General features: G+C 41.7%; 1 protein-coding gene across 12 annotated transcripts in view; it reads right to left on the reverse strand.

The window, feature by feature from the left end:
• Positions 1-7844: 7844 nt before the first annotated feature.
• Positions 7845-18062, reverse strand: part of GCNT4 (glucosaminyl (N-acetyl) transferase 4) — a 38256-nt gene continuing 28038 nt past the window's right edge. For all 12 annotated transcript variants that reach the window (XM_044276076.1, XM_044276078.1, XM_044276079.1 and 9 more), the window contains one exon: positions 7845-14674. In XM_044276076.1, the coding sequence (XP_044132011.1) occupies positions 13357-14673 (1317 nt within the window). In that variant the 5' untranslated portion in view covers position 14674 and the 3' untranslated portion in view covers positions 7845-13356. The remainder of the gene's footprint in view (positions 14675-18062) is intronic.

The raw sequence follows: 18062 nt of genomic DNA on the forward strand, positions 1-18062 counted from the left end.
TGTTGTTTCTCCAGGTGCTTACCTGCTGTTCAAGTTGCTGCTGATTGTCTTTTCCCTTCCACCTGTTACTAGGCAGCTGGAGACTCCAGTTCGTCTGAGTCACTGAAGAACCGGTTGTCTCCTATTCCTGACCCCTATGCCACGGACCGTTAGGGTCAGTAGGATCCAGGTTTGAGTGTATGAGCCCTGCCACCCAGGGCCGATCCTACACGGGGTGCAGTGGGTGCCCCGCACCCCAGCGCTGTCACCCGAAAGGCGCCGAGCGCAGGGCCGGACTGGCCTGCCGGGATAGCAGGAAATTTCCCGGTGGGCCGGCAAGCCTGAGTGCCGCAAGGCCGCGGCCCTGGTGACAAGTGGGGGCGGCCGCGGCCGGCGGCAGGGCAGAGCAGGAGATGAGCGCCTCCATTTCGGAAGCACTCATCTCCATAGTCATCTGTATTGCCGTCCTCAGGACGGCAATACAGATGCCTGTGCTGCGGCAGAGGAGGGAGAGGTGTGTCCCCTCCTGTTCCTCTGATAGGCTGCCGGCTTAGTGCTGGCAGCCTATCAGAGCTCAGGCCGGTGCAGGCGGCGCGATGACGTCATCGCGTCGCCTGAGCCGTATAGCGAGGGACACAGACGGAAGAGGCGGCCTGCATCGCATCGCATTGCTGGAGGTAAGTATAAGTGTATTTTTTTTTATTATTTTATATAGGTACAATACTGGGCTGGCACATGATAAGGGGGGCTACTGGGCTGGCACATAAGGGGGGACTACTGGGCTGGGCTGGCACATGATAAGGGGGGCTACTGGGCTGGCACATGATAAGGGGGGACTACTGGGCTGGCACATAAGGGGGGCTACTGGCACATGATATGGGGGCACTCTGGCTACTGGCACATGATATGGGGGGGCTCTGGCTACTGGCATATGATATGGGGGGCTCTGGCTACTGGCACATGATGGTGGGGGGGCTCTTATTTCTGGCACATGATTGGGGGCACTCTGGCTACTGGCACATGATATGGGGGGCTCTGGCTACTGGCACATGATGGTGGGGGGGCTCTTATTTCTGGCACATGATTGGGGGCACTCTGGCTACTGGCACATGATATGGGGGGCTCTGGCTACTGACACATGATATGGGGGGGCTCTGGCTACTGACATGATATGGGGGGGCTCTGGCTACTGGCACATGATGGTGGGGGGGGCTCTTATTACTGGCACATGATTGGGGGCATCTATGGGGGCACATCTTACTGCAGATTATTGGGGGGCACTATAGGGGCATCTACTGAGGCTAAAAAAGAAGATATTTTATATGGGGGCTCTGTATAGGGGCATTTTATACTGGGACACATTATGGTGGGTACTATGGGGAAGGGGGGGGCACTATGGGGGTCATCTACGGGGGCACTGAGAAGGGGTATTTTATATTGGCACATTATGGGAACATTAGCTCAACTGGGGGCATTACAAATGTTTTGCATATTATAAGGAGAATTATTACTACTGGGGGGGGCATTATGGTGGGCTTTATTACTCCCCCATGGTATGACCCCCTAGTAGCAGCACCAGCCTCTCCCTGCTCTGCTATCCCTCTGCCCCTTCTCCAAATCCTTATTATGAAATCTTTCTCATTAGGTTAAAGCACAACATCAGCTCCGCCGAGCCCCCGGCCAAAGTGTTGAAGGGGCGTCCGAGATCCCCAAGGGCCAAGTCAAGTAACTGTAAGTTTTTATGGGGGTTCTACAAAAGAGCTATCGTGGGGCAAAGTTCATATTCGTGTTTACACACATGTTTTAAAATGAATGCTTTCTCCTATTATAAACAAGTAAATAATGACGCAATGCTGTGGGGCTGGTGTGCAACTTTTTCCAGGGCTGGTTTTTATCCCCAGTCCGGCCCTGGCTGAGCGAGCCGCCGGGACTTATTTTTTTTGACTTTTTTTTTTGACTTTTTTTTTTTTTTTTAAGCCGAGCCGCCGATTCGTGGGGCTGAAGTTGGGGGCTGAAGTTGTTGCCATAGAAACATTGTAAAGGGGAGGAGTTAGTAAGATAACCACGCCTATGTGGGGGCGCCAGAAATATTTCTGCACCCAGGCGCCTGTGACCCTAGGATCGGCCCTGCTGCCACCTTTAGGGGGCGCTTATATGGTCAGAAGATCAGGGTCAGGATTAGGGTGGCTGTAGGAGGTGACCTGCTCCCTATCCCTGTTTTGTGGCCTAGTATCAGTTCCCATTATATGGTGGGGGGTTTCCCCCACTCCCCACCATGACAGTATCACCATCTCAGCATCTTCTTCTGGTCACTCAATTGTCTGGCAAAGACTCCTCTTCTAAGCACTGTTCCCTAACTGTAGAACACTAAGTTCTCTGACTGCTCTTCTTATATACAGCTTCTGGCTGTACTAGAACCTTCTAGTGGGAGGGGTGGAGTGGAGAAACTCAGCACAAACAAATACAATCTTACAACTCCTGTCTCTCATAGACTATACTATACTACTCAACGACACAGCAGTTTTTCCAGACAAAAACAGATTTTCAGACATAACCACAGAGCTAAACTAGTTAATCAAAAGGTCCATCTGTCTGGTTTTGGTGGTAAACCAGTCTACCCTTTTCTTCTTTAAAGAGGTAGTCCCATCTCAGACAATGGGGGAATATTGCTAGGATATGCCCCCATTGTATAATAGGTGTGGGTCGGCAACGTGAAGAAGGTCGGGCTGCGCATGTGCAGCTACCCTCCACTCATTTCTTTGGGGCTGCCGAAAATAGCCGAGCACTGGCTCAGCTATTTCCATCGGCCCAATAGAAATGAATGAGAGCCCACCACACTTGCGCGGCCACCGTGTACATTCACTTCAATGTGGCTGACGGAATTAGCCGAGCCAGCACTCAGCTATTTTCAGTGGCCCTTTAGAAATGAATGGGGGGCGGACGCGCATGCGTGGTGCACACTCCTTTACTTTGTCAGATCAGTTTACCACACCCACACCTATCAGACAATGGGGGCATATACTAGCGATATGCTCCCATTGTCTGAAATAGGAATGCCCCTTTAAACCTCATAGTAGCTGTGGAAATTTACCAGCTTCTCATTATTAGCTAGAAAGTCCCAAAAGCCTCTCATTATTCATTAAACCTTTTCATATTGCTGTTCAAACACAGTGCAAATGAACAGGATATATATCACAACATAAATATAAAATGCAGTTACACAGTAAGTCAATGCAAGTCAACCCTTTAAAATGAAATAAAGTAAGGAGTTGATGACTTTGCATAGGAAAACAGGTAAATGTCCATGAATGTCCAGACTTCAAAGTACCCCTGCTCCACAGCACTACATGTACCATGAGACTATGCAGTGACCTTATACCAGGGATGGGGAACCTTTTTGCTGCCGAGGGCCATTTGGATATTTGTGGGCCATGCAAAATTGTCAATGTAAAAATTTGACTACTACATTTGGTCAAACATATAACCGACTTAGGGGTAAGTTACAGAAATTGCACTTCAATTAAAAAAATCTAGAGCTCTATATTTTTGCAGCACTAAATGGCACCTGCACTATATATATTACATATAGTACAGCCGCCATTTTGACAACACATAGCAGTTTAATTTTTAAGTTCAGAAAGTTATTTATTTAGTTCTTTATTTGGCAACAAGCTAAACCCGGGGGGAGGGGGGCGAGGGGTTTTCACCCAAATTTCACTCTGCCACTGTCTCTGCCTCTTCCTTTGCAACTGTCCCTGCCTTTGTCCCTTTCTAAGTCTCAGATCTGCCCCCCACTTCCATCAGCCTCCTATCAAACCCCCTAGCCTCAAATCAGAACTCCAGCCTTAGATCAGACCGCCATCAGACCCGCCCCAGCCTTAGATCAGACCCACCAGCCTCAGATCACACCCCCATCAGACCCTCCCTAGCCTCAGATCAGACCCTCATCAGCCCTCAGCCTCAGACCAGCATCAGATCAGTCCCCATCATACCCCCCATCCTAAGATAAAAAGCTTCCCCACCATCCATTAGCCTCAGATCAGCCCCTATCAGACCCCCCAGTATCCAATCAGACCTCAGATCAGACTCCGGAAGGCACTGCCACTTGGCAGATTCACTTACCCTCCCTGGTCTTCTTCCCGCCGCGCTGTACTGTGACCTGACCCCACCCCTGCCTTATACAGTCACTAATATCAATGACATCTTACAATTGAACCCAGCCAATATAAGGAGATATCATGGAATCTTATTTTATTTTTTTATCAACTTTGCACAATAACCATTTTTATTAGCTTTTTGTTCATGCGTGGAGCCAGACGAATCCAGTTCTTTTACCTATTGTTTAAGACATGTCATGATTTCTAGAATAATCCCAAACAGAATTTCAACAACATGAAATACTGTATAATGAAGTGTGGCAATTTGTTTGACAAATCGCTATACATAGCTTTACCATCTGCTGTAATAGTCCTTGTCTGCAGAGCTGTTATTTCATTGTGCACTATGCAATTAGAAGTTGTTAACAGAATTTCACGTTTCCAAACTTCTCAGCCCACATGATATAAATAGCTGTATGCAAGCAGCTTTTGTGCAATTTTTATAATTTCCCTAAATGTATTTTTACAGCACTAAAATTGAGCACCATGATATTTGGACATGGTGTCACACTAAAATTCACTGTCAGAAAGGCAGTGCACGCACAGTGGCCAAGGAATGTCAGAGGATCCTGTAAAGAGGCTGTTGCAGGGACCTCCAACCCTACAGACTCAGTCACTGAGAAAGTAATGTAAGTTCAGGCAGTACCAATCCTGCCTCCCACTCTATGACATAGGATTCAGTGTGCTAATATAACACATTATTAGCACATTGAATCCTCCTCGTATACCAGGCACGATCATGGTCCCAGTACATGGCGAGCTGAGGCCTACTGGACGCTTTAGGGTCCATTCAGACGTCTGAAACTGTTTTGCGGTCCGCAAATTGCAGATCCGCAAAACACGACACCAGCCATGTGCGTTCCGTATTTTGCGGACAGCACATGGCCATTTGCGGACAGCACTATAATAGAAATGCCTTTTCTTATCCGTTGATGCGGACAAGAATAGGTCATGTTCTAGTTTTTTGTGGGGCCGCGGAACGGAAGTGCGGATGCGGACAGCACACTGTGTGCTGTCCGCATCTTTTGTGGCCCCATTGAAAATGAATGGGTCCACACTTATTCCACAAAATTGCAGAACGGATGTGGACCCATTTTGTGTACATGTGAATGGACCCTAATGTTAAGCCCACAAGGGTGTTGTACGTCCAGCACAACGAGAATAGGTGAGCAGTGCACCCTATTGTCACCTTCTTCTCTTCCTTTCATTTACAGTCCTGCTCATATTGAGCTTATCTTGTTTTGCATGTATCACTCTATGCCAGGGATGGCCAACCTGAGGCTCTCCAGCTGTTGCAAAACTACAACTCCCAGCATGCCCAGACTGCCTGGGCATGGTAGGATTTGTAGTTTTACAACAGCTGGAGAGACGCATGTTGCCTATGCTGTATGCAATGTCACAAAATATATATATATTTTTTTGTCTTTCAAATTTGCATTATACCAGGGAGGCACACGAATGCTTCCGTGACATGCTAAAATCGCCTCCTTGTACCCTTCTTTAATGCTTCCCTGGCTTTCTCCATGAGTCACCTCCTCCATCTCTTCTGCATTTAAGTTAAAGGGGCTGTTCCATTAAATAAATTCAACATTTTTCAAACCAGCACCTAAATCTGAATACTTTTGTTACTGCATGTAATTATAAATTTAGTGTAGCCACTAAGTTTATTCAATAAAATCTTTCCTAAACAGAACCACCTGTTTTGTTCTTTTCCTTGCTTCTCTGTCCACCTCAGTATCATTTCTCAAGTGGACAAAGATGCTCAGTTCCAACCTTGAACTGCCACCAGCTGTATCTACTGTTAGAAGGCATGACAGTTCAGGAGAGAAAGCTGTAGCACAATTGCAACGGGTGCCTCCCCCTAGGGCCCTCTATATATAAAATACACATCGTAGTTGTAGGAATGCCGAGTGGTATAGTGCACCCTAAAATGTCCCTTTGTGTGTCACGGTGCTCCTACCTGGATACCGCTGAACCCCAGGCTTTCGCGCCGAAGCAATAAATAGGGGGTAAAATTGAGGGATTTGAAAGAAAGATTGAGTCCAGACCTTGTATGTAGTTGAACAGCAGCTTTACTTTGGTAAACGTTTCTCCAAAACAGTTTACAGACTTTGTCTTGGTCCCAGCAGGCTTTAGCATGAAACTGGCTCCACTCTGCTACATCTGTTTCTCTCTGGCTCTACTGCACTGACAGGCTGGCTGTATGACTTTGCTTCTTCTGTATGCTGCACTTCTCTTCTGTAGTCTCTTGATTAGTCCAGGGAAACTTTCCTCCTAGCTCCTGAGGCTCTAAGCTTTGGCCTCCATGGCCAGCAGAGCTGAGGGTGCTCTGGCCATCTTGGGCACGTCTAACAGAGATGTGCCCTGCACATCTTCCCCTAGCAGGGGTTTAGCTAGACTTACTCGAACTCGTCCCCACCCTTCCTGCAGGAAGTGGGACTAACCCACTTCTCCAGGGGGTTTAGAATAGAAGATAGTTCTGCCATATCTGCTGCCACCTGCTGGTGAACCAGGCACATTACATTTGAACATAACAGTTGCAAACAGATTAGGAATAAACAGTGTGGAGGACCTGGAATAAAATGCATAAAATGACATTAGGTTAGACCAGGCATTCTCAAACTGCGGCCCTCCAGCTGTTGTAAAACTACAACTCCCACAATGCCCTGCTGTAGGCTGATAGCTGTAGGCTGTTCGGGCATGCTGGGAGTTGTAGTTTTGCAACAGCTGGAGGGCTGCAGTTTGAGGATGTCTGGGTTAGACCAATAAAGGCAGTAGCAAGGTGCAGAAGTGGTAACATCCCCGCCTGAATTGCCAGTCTTAAAAAAAATCTAGCCGAGCATTTGGAACAATAAATGAGCGTTCTGGATCCATGTGAGATTAGTTCTGGTTTTGTTAGAACAAGATTGTCATATACTATATGATGTTTGATTTTCAGTTTTTTACATCAATCATGGGATAACCCTTTTAAAATCAGTATGTCTTTGGATTTTATGCTAGAAAATACTCCTTAATTGCACAAAGTAACAATATATATATTTTTTTTTAATTAAATCTCTTTTTATTAAAAGGATAGTATTACAAGGCATTAGACATAATGCAGGACATAAAGACATTGTAGAATACATAAAATATAGGGGTAGGTCAGTCCAACCTTTATATCATACAGCTTAAGACATAAATGACGAAAATAATCAAAGATACGGTGGTACATTTGATGCTGTTATCAGATATGCAAACAAATGAGCAACTCGAAATCCCTTGAAATGAATTAGACAATATAATTTTTTGAATGGACAAATATGTTAAAAGTAGTGCCCATAACAGCCATACATGTCGCATACATCATTTAAGACATTTTGTGTATGTTCTTCCTTGAAAAAGATACACGAAATGTGCTACGGAGGGTACGATGTGGGGACACCGCAGGAACTGTGCAAACAGGCAAATAGATAATTTAGGTCGGTATTGTAGACATGCAGTTTTGTCATTGATGTGAGACTGTACCCTTTGGTGTAGGCACGGTGCCCATTGTATCTTGTCTCCTTATTTTTAAAGAGATCAATAGTGTTGATCACGAATATTCGAATTGCGAATTTTAATCGCGAATATCAGCACTTCGAGAATTCGCGAATATTTAGAATATCGCTTAATATATTCGTAATTGCGAATATTCGATTTTTGGAAAATACCAGTTCATGCGAATTTTTATGTGAAAATTATGCAAATTTTCTCAATCAAGAAAATAATGCCTGGAAATTACTAATTCACGAATTCTCGAATATATGGCGACTATTCGCGAAATATTGCGAATTCGAATATTGCCCCTGCCGCCCATCACTAGAGATCAATATAGACGATTTCCTGCTGCGTCCACCCACTGCTCTTTTTTGTGCTATGTTTTTTAAATCTCGTATGTGACCTGTGTGGCTGTTATGGCCACTGCTTTTAACATATTTGTCCATTCATTAAAATATATTGTTACTTTTTGTAATCTAGTAGTACTGTCTTATTTTCATATAACTAGGCTGTTTTTGGTTTGATATATCTATGAGTATATGTATAATATCTGTGGAGTGTAGGTTTATTATATTCAAGAAAAGGGGTGTAAGGAAAAAGGGGGGGGGGGCTCTTACATTTAGCTCTCTGTATGTAATACATTTTGCCATCTGCTGGTAAAACAGAACATTAATTTGGGGTCTTACATAAAACCAGAAGGCCAGTGCTAGGGGTGGGAGTGCTTCTTTAAATCTCCAACATCATAGATTGCTTGAGAGCAGAGAGCATGCTCTTAGCAAAACTATAGGGGATAAGGAACAATGGCTCCTGCTACTTGAGGAGGACATCTTGTATAGCAGAAAAGTGTGCAAGTGCATATGTAGTACCCCAGAGCGAGCACTACCAATCCCACACACTGCTACTGTCACTAATGGCTAACAAATTATGTAATCTATGTATTTGATTCCTGGTTTTTTGATACGGTGCCAAAATAGTATTGCTATGTAACTGTTATTGGTTGTATTTCATGCACTGTGCCTGGTTTAGCAGCAGCTCTGTCATTTTATAATTGCAGGGACAAAGAACAGGGAAAAAACACATGAACTTCCAGCACAACAGTCAGCTTGATGCCAGCAGTAAACCATCATTATCTTTATTATAAAATAATTGACATCCTGCTTACAATCTTGTATTTCCACTTAACTTTATTAAAAAGCCTTTGCATGCCTGCACAGAAAGCTTTCACAGAATAACAACATGACTTTGGCGACATCATATACATGTATTTCCAAATCATTCTAAACGTCGAGAAAGCAGTAGCTCAGCCTGGGTATAAACTGGTCAGCAGCTTGTGCCTAATGGGCCTCACGTGTCAGGGCCCTCTCAGAGAAGAAATGCCCCAGGTGCTCAAAGCAACCAATCAGAGCTCAGCTCTGACTGTTCCAAACTGAATTTATAAAATAAAAGCTACACTCTGATTGGTTGTTATGGAAAGCAAGGGAGCTCATTTACTGAGACCGTTTTGATCCATGGCCAGGGAATGTGCTATAAAATGGAGTGTGAAATGATTTATACAAAGACAGAAAGGAGATAACATACAAAAGAGATTTAATGAAAATGGCAGTCTATGGGGTTATTTACATATTTACACTGACAGGCCAGAGATTAACAAAATTGTCAAAATGTTCTATGCTGTCCAGTCTGTTTTTAAGGTTGTTGTTTTTTCACTGGTGCCTGCTGGTCGGTCCGTGAAAACGGACAATATAGAAAATGTTCTATTTTTTATGTCTATTAATCACTGGCCATCAAAAAAATGGGAGTGTGAATAACCCCACAGACTGCCATTGTTCTTAAAAAAAAAGACACGTGAAGGCTGTTAAAAAAAACAGACGTCACACGTGTCGTGTGAATATAGCCTGGAGTGCTGGGGACACTATGGTTGTTGTTTTTAAAAAGAATGCTCTTAGTGAATGCTCTAGTCTGTGGTGTGCACCCCCTGTATATCCAAGTAGGACCATAACAGGTGAGCAATGAATTTTCCAGGCAAAGAGAATATATGAGTACATTTCATTGTATGCATAAAAACCTTTCCTTAGAATTCCCCACAGTGCTTTACTTTGGAGCATTAATTAGAGAAGAAAAATAAATGGAAGATCTGCTCACCGCAAATATCTGGCTCCAGTCGGTATCACAATGCAGGAAGGGAACCATGGCACTCAAGCATCTGGTTAATTTCCTACGACACACCGGCCGTGAACAAGGTTCTGGGACGGAACCGAACCGCGTCTTTCTCATGAAAATTGGATGGAAACAATAAACGAATTATCCAGATGTTTTAGTGCCGTGGTTTCTTGATGATAAATGTACGTGGATACTTTCCCTACCACTGAGGACCAACAATCATTAGTGCAAGTCGGAGTTCCAACCATTCTCTAACAATACAGGAAGGGAAGTCCTGGGTGGGTCAGAGGTGCAGTCTCCCAATAAAGTAATTTATGACAAACGTATGGACAATATCTCATTGTTTAAAAGACTGATGCAATAGTGTTGATTAACATCAGTGTACTGCGACTATGGGATAAGTGAAATCAATATTTTACTAAGACCAATGCTGGCTTTACTGCACTCTATTATTTACTAATTTTAATAATGATAAAGATGATTATGAGGAAGTGACAACAAAATGTAACAGAAGATATGAATACCTTTATACAGCACCCTGAGAAAATATGGTGCGACTCATAAGATCCAATGATGTTTATATCGTAGAGCAATTTTTGGAAATTTCCTTCTGTTTTACCCAGGAAACTTACCTTACTCTAAAAAGAACAGCGACTCTTGCCTATTGATGCAAAAACAGGTTGATATTATCATTTGGCTTTGGCAAGTCTTGGAAACGGAAAAACACAGCAGCTGACAGACAACAGTGGCAGTATCATTATAATATTGTCCCTTAAAAAAAGTAGACACTAAATTAGCTTTCTGGGACAAGTCAGTCTCTCATACAAATGATTCATGAAACTCCAGACAAAGGAGGGTAGTTTTGGCTCAAACACATATCACTCCGCACAGACAATTCATATATACTGTAGAAATAGATCTAATTACAACAATCCTGAGTTTTGCTTTGGCACAAATAAAATAGAAACATGAAATACACAAAAACATCAATACAAAAAAAAAAAATCAGTGCATTGAACATTAAAGAGAAATTCTTGGCGTTTTCAGTGATTAGCATTTAACACATTTGGTGAAGGTTTGCGTGTCGTAAATAGAAGAGAACAAATGATTGTCTGTCATTACATTCCAATATGTATAACTGAATTCACATGGAATAATGATATTAATGAAATGACATTACCTCTTGAAGCAGTAATCATACACATTCTCAGAAAAAAAGAAGATACAAAATGATAAGTAGTAACATCTGCAACTGCAGAAAGGAAATTAAAGGAGTTATCCAACCCCAAAAATGCCCCCTCAAATGCCTGGGCCCCTCAAACAGATTGTTCTTACCTCAGTCCCTGGCACCCCCATCTCTTCTGATCCCTGCATGGCCGTCTCTGCATCTCCCTGTTGCGCGGATCAAAACATCCAGCAGCAGTGGGGGATGGGTCAACCATTAAAAGGCCACGACAGGAACGAGCTGAGGTAAGTACAATCTGTGTGAGGATAACCCCTTTTATTAGGTAAAATCATCATACATAATTCCAATAGAAAATGAATTAAGTAAGAGACAAAAATCACCATCAATGGTGATCAACTCTACCATGTTAACGCATATAAACCAGGCACATTTTCTGATAGCTTGTACTTCCGGGGTAAACCTGAAGAGGCTGTCCACTTTGGACAATTCTATTTTTCTTAGAAGGGTCTCCTGAATATAGGCTGATCATAGGGTGTCGTGCTTCTAGGATATCCAGTTATCAGCTGTATTAGGGAACCTGGCACCAATTGTTGTAGTTAGCAGGGGATGATCTACAGAAAATACCACACTTAAGGTGGAGGGCGCTGTGGCATGATTATTTGTTTAGAATTTTCAAAATCACCACAGAAAATTATTTGCAAGATGGAATCCAAGGACATATGTAATTTTTGAGCCTCATTTATCAAAACTGCATAACAAAAAAACTTCACATGTTCACCAATCAGAGTTTGATTTAATTACATAAAAAGGCCCTGTCACCAGGATCAACCCTATATAGCGTAGTAGTGTTGATCAAGCTGTATGAAACAATACCTGTCTTTCCTTTGTAGGTGTCGGCGTTGTGGAGAAATTGAAACTTTTATACCTATGCAAATGAGGCATTGGAGCACCAATAGGCTGGCTTCTGCAGTTTGAGCACCGCTCCAGCAACGCCCCTGGTGCTCCAAAAATCAACTGTGCAGGCGCCGAAAAATCTGTGCTAGTCTAGCACTGTCAACCTAAGGTGGAGGGGGTGTGTTTAAAACACGGGAGGCATGTGTACTCAGCATCATAAAGTAGTGCTCAAACTTCAGAATCCTGCCTCTTGGTGCTCCAATGCCTCATTTGCATAGGAATAAAAGTATGAATTTCTCCACATTGCCGAACCTACAAAGGAAAGGCAAGGATTGTTTTACACGTCATGATCAACCCTACCAAGTTATATACCTGTTTTTATAGGGTGATCCTAGTGACAGAGCCACTTTAAACTGCACCTGACACCAATTTTTGAGTATAAACAGTAATAATTTATTGTATTTCCTATTGTGGTTATATTTGCTTTCTGCAGTTTTTTTTAGTACTTTTCACTTTTTTTGTTAAAATACAATAAGTAGGCCCCTTCCCTGTTTTCTTTCTTCCTTCCTTTTTTTCCCGCCATGTTACATGCTCTGAAATTTCTTTTAATTTTTTTTCTTTTCTCTCTGTTTTTCCTTTTCTTGATGAATGCATAAATATATGCACACATATTTATGTATAATAACAATAATGAAAAGATACATAGGTCAAAAAATCCAAGTCACATAGAGCAGAATATATTTAGAATATGATTCTATAATAATTGCTTCAAAGACATAGAAAACCCTTTTTTTTTATACCATTTTGATAAATGAGGCCTATTGTGAAAAGCTAGAGACAGAACTCAGGAAATATTGTGTCCATAGTGCAAAGAATAATATGCAGATAAATGCCTAATTCTTCCCTTTTTTATTTCTATTGATGTCCTATTCTCAGGATAGGTCATCAATATCAGATCAGCGGGGGTCCGACACCCGGCAATCAGCTGTTTGAAGAGAAGGCAGCGCTCATATGAGCGCTGCGTTCTCCTCACAGTTTACATGCTCACTGGCACAACTGCAGCAGTGAACAGGTATAATTACAACTCTGCCATCCCACTCCTCTTATTCAGATGAATGGGATGGCAGAGTTGTAATTTAACCTGCTCACTGCTGCAATTGTGATGGTGACCAGGTAAATAGTAAAGAAAAGGCAGTGCTCGAACAAGAACTGTGGGCTCTTCAAACAGTTGATCTGCAGGGGTGCCGGGAGTTGCCCACCTGCCGATCTGATATTGATGACCTGAGGATAGGTCATCTATATAAAATAAGCAGAGAACCCCTTTAAGCATTTTGTGAACAGTTATCATTCTGCAATAATAAAAATAATTTATAGATTATGGCTAAAAGACATATAACCCTGAGCAGGAAATGTATATATAAATTCAAGAAAAAGCTCATTACTTCCCATAACAGTAGGAAATCATCTGAATGACATGGAAACCAAGTCCCTCTGCTGTTCTTCAATCTTCTCAATCAAGCATTTAATTAATATAGGGTCTACTTTTGGGTCAAACTTATTTGCAAACCAGTGACCTGAATGTAGGAGCCATCGAAGTTCAGCCGCCCCATAAATGCACACACTTCGGACATGTGTTCCTGTGCAAGGTGGATAGTGATTTTCCTCAAGATATATCCATTTTACTAGGCGAGTTTTGCTATCAAGATCTGTAACCTCTGAGTCTGTCCTTGAAAGTCCCCCTGGTGCACCTGGCACCCGAATTAGTGTAGCCCAAAAATGTTCATCTGGTGAATAAGTGTCTTTACTCCACTCTAAAAATTGTGCAACTAGTGGTGATTCAAAGACATACTGAATAAATGGGCGGCTTAATACAAAATAGGCACTTCCAACATACATCTCAATACCTTCAGGCGGAGGAGATTTTTTAGTAAAAGTTTTCATTGGCATCTGTCCATAAATTAGATTTCCCACAGAGCTGATCTCATGATGGAAGGTATATCGATCCCTCTTTATATCTGTTGGTAGTGTTGTCTCCAACATATTCTTTCCATTAAGCTTTTTCAGCTCAGAGACAAGTTCATAATTAGATTTTAGTGGCATGTCCTGGCCACACAAATTGATGCCATATTTCCACTGCACAGGTGACTTTAGCAAGTCGGACAAACAGTTGAGATCAGCTTGTAGTCTTGAAAAGTGAGCATAAATTACTGACTCAAGTTTTGACGCAATGAAAACATTGGGGAAACAGTTGGCTAGGTTTATCATGGCTTTCTTGAAGCTGGAGGAAGATTTTTGGTCATAATGGATACAATAGATATTAGTAGGACTGTATAAGGAGTACAGGAGGCGTTCCACACTTATAGCATCTTTATGTACAACCAGTGAATAAGCTATGGGAAAGTCTTTCTCATCCTGAGAGATAGGTTTTTCATGGTAATGACGTACTTTTTTATAGTCATCACAATTATTTGTCATTGTCACAAAGTTTGAGTCGTCAAGATCATATATGCGTCTTCTCCTAAGTTGTAAACTCTTTCCAATCTCCGCGGGTTCCAGTTCGTATATGGAGGTACAGTTGATGCTGCTAGTTGGGTCATTGGGTATAAAATTGTTGGTAACAGAAGAGAAAATATTTGGCTCCACAAAATAACTTTCAGTTCTAGGAAATATTAACTCAACTCTTAAAAGCTTCAAAATACACAGCAAGGACACAGCGATCAAGAGGACGGTAACTTTCTGTCGTTGAAAACATGATAAGCAACTTTTTGGCTTCTTCATTCTGAAAGAATACATATCACATGTAAGGAATTCAGTGAATGTGCACATTAAAATGTCTTATAAAAATACTTTAAAAGGCAGTTTAAAAAGAAAGACAACATAGACAACACCTTGGTAATGCTGACAATTAAAGAGGTTTTCTCTAAAAAAATATTCTAGTTTTTAAACCAGCACCTGGATCTGAATACTTTTGCAATTGCATGTAATGAAAATTTTTATATCACTACTGAATTGTTCAATTAAATCTGTATAGCTCCACCTGCTGTTAGCTCTTTTTCTAATTTTTCTAAACCGCTACTGAGATGTAAGCACATGCTCAGTTCTATCCTTCTAATGGCACCAACTGCAGCAGAAAGGACATGCCCTGTGAGAAAGAACACGCCACTAAGGTTTCTTGAAATTAATCTGGCAGAGCAATTGGAGAAATGAATGTGGAGATCTCTGGATCCATGTGAGGTACAGGGTTGGTTCTAGCTTTGTGAGAAAGAGGTCGACACTAGATTATGTAGATTTTCATTTTTTATATTATTCATGGATAACTTCTTTAAGGACATCCTACATGTACAGCGGAAGTCTGTTCTTTAAAAATAGTGCCCACTGCACAGCACAGTAGGTGCCAAAGCCACCAGGTTTTTGCTGTTTTAAACAGCAGACACCTGGAGCCAATTTCTGTGATAAGTGACAATGTCAATCACAGACATTTAAGGGGAGCCATTTGTTGTGGTAGCTTTGGTCCCTTTGAAGGATCTGAGGCTATAACAGCAATACTTCCTAACGACTCCAAGTTCTGGTTACCTAAGTAACAACAAAAAATACTAATAATTTTTTTTTTTCAAATCACCCTTTTTCCACAATACAAATAAATAAACAATAACAAATAAACATAATTAGCATCACCACATCCCAAAACGCTCTTTATTCAAATATAAACAAATTCATCTCATAAAAAATAGAAAAAAATTAAATACAAATCATCCCCTTTCTACATAACAAAAACAAATAAACAATAATAAAATACACATCATTACCAACATCATGTCCCAAAATTCTCCTACTATTAAAAAATAAACATATTCATCTCGTACTCCCAAAGCTGTAATGAAAAATGGCCAATTTTCAGTTTTTGGGCGCTTCACTTCTAAAAAATTAAAAACTACAGATTGCTCTGCAAAAATGACCCCCATACAGCTCTGTATATACTGTGTATGTGTGTGTGTGTATGTATATATATATATATATATATATATATATATACCAAGGGGAAGATTTATCAAACTGATGTAAAGTAGGACTGGCTTAGTTGCTCATGGCAACCAATTAGATTCCACCTTTCATTTTGCAAAGAAGCTGTGAAAAATGAAACATAGAATTTGATTGGTTGCTATGTTTAATACATCTCCCTCAAAGTTTTAATTTTATTAAGTATTAAAACACAAGAAAAACTATATAAATGTGGTATTGCTGTAATCTTACAGAATTAAAGTAAAGTCACTTTTACTGTAAAGGGAACACCATAAAAAAAACTACACTCATGAAATTATGGTGTAACAACAGCATTTTTTTCCCCAACCCACGCCATTTAGAATTTTTTCTAGCTTCCCACTACAACGTATGATGGTACCATAATAAAGCATTACTTGTCCTGAAAAATAAGCTCTCATATGCCAATGTGAATGGAAAAATAAAAAAGGTATGGCTCCTGGAAGGTGGGAGTTCAAAACAGATTACCCAGTTCTGCCCTTTAATTATAATTGCTAGGGACAATTTTATAAATGTGGCCTATTGACCTCTATGGGAGAATGTTGGGGCCGTGTTCTGTGTCAGGTGCAGAGGTCACTGTGCAGGAAGGAGAGGCTGAGCCAGGGGCGGAATGGCTTTAGACCTTACAGGGAAAATTCACAGTGAGTCGATGCCTACAGGGCCGACAGAGCCCTCCTCACGGCCCTCCGTGGAAGTTTTTGGGGATGTATTTTGTGCTGCTGGCAGTATTTTGTAATGGACTGAAACATTTGGCTCTGTTGGGGTGGTATAATGTGTCACAATATAGTATTGCTGGCCCGCAATACCCTACTTGTGTTGGCCCTGCCTTTCATCAATTTGGAGCCGACTACAAAACATGGCCACTTTTAGTATTTTTTCCACGGCCACTTTAAGTTCCCAGTCCACCCCTGGGCTGAGCTGTCCCTATCATCTACAGTCTATGTTGTAATCCTGTCCTGTTTTATCTGTCTCTGGCTTTATAAAGTGTCGTCTATCATTGTAATACTCTTCCTCTTATAATGTCCAGTGGGCATAAGGCATGCCAAAATGCCTGTAAAACAGAATCATTCTATTATGAAACTTACAAACCATCTGAAAACTGCAAAAATTCTGTATTTTTACTCATGTGATAATATAATTTAAAAAAATTGTAACTTTTTTTAAATTTAAATAATGGGTGATTTTCTATTGATAGCTTCATAGTCGACCCTATGATCTGCCACCTGACTGGTGAAACATCTGCCTGGTCTCATAGATATCATGTTTTTTTCACTAAGACTTTCAAGTATGTCAAAAAATCTCTTTGTGATTCCAGTCATGAGACATTTTCATTACCTACCTGTTAGAAAATCTAACAAGAGCAATTAATTAATGATTGAACTGTTCATTAATAATTAAGAAGCGGAGAGCATTGAGGTCGTAAAACAACATGTAGCATAGCAGTATTCTGCTCTGGTAATGTCAGAATTTATAGGTGAATGTGCCACCTTCATTTTTTTTACTAATTAAAATCATACGTTTTGATCAGTGTGATGGGGAGATGCAGTGGCGGCCGTGTGGGCATCAGAAGCGACACGGGTGTCGGGGAGCTCTGTACAGTAAGTACAACCTGTATGAGGGGCATGGGCATTATAGGGGTTGGATAACCCCTTTAATTGTATGAGCAGGGTGATTACTTGTGGCATGTAAGACTGTGTGGTCTGCAGATTTTTTACATCAGAGACTTGCATGTACTGTCCCTTTATCCGGATCACCAATAAGGTGTAGATCGGGAAAGGTAGTCTGAGCTCATTCATTATTCCCAGTAAATTGTATATTAAAAGGGTTATTATCAGAAACGACGGTTTGGACGCTACATGACCATCCCAAACAATTAAGATATCATCTATGTAGCGTAAGTACCAGCGTATCTCCTTCCTTAAAGGGTTATCAGTGCAGTATATGTATCTCTCTTCCCACCATGACATGAACAAGTTAGCTAGGGATGGTGACAATTTTGCCCCCATTGGCGCACCTCTGGGACCCTCATCTATATAGAGAACAGCCCCGCAAGGTGGTGGCTGGAGGACTCCGGTCCAGCCACCACCAAGCCGGCTCCCCATAGAAGTGAATGGGAGCGTACCGCGAAT

Source organism: Bufo gargarizans, chromosome 1 (genome assembly GCF_014858855.1).
Source record: "Bufo gargarizans isolate SCDJY-AF-19 chromosome 1, ASM1485885v1, whole genome shotgun sequence".
Classification (NCBI taxonomy): domain Eukaryota; kingdom Metazoa; phylum Chordata; class Amphibia; order Anura; family Bufonidae; genus Bufo; species Bufo gargarizans.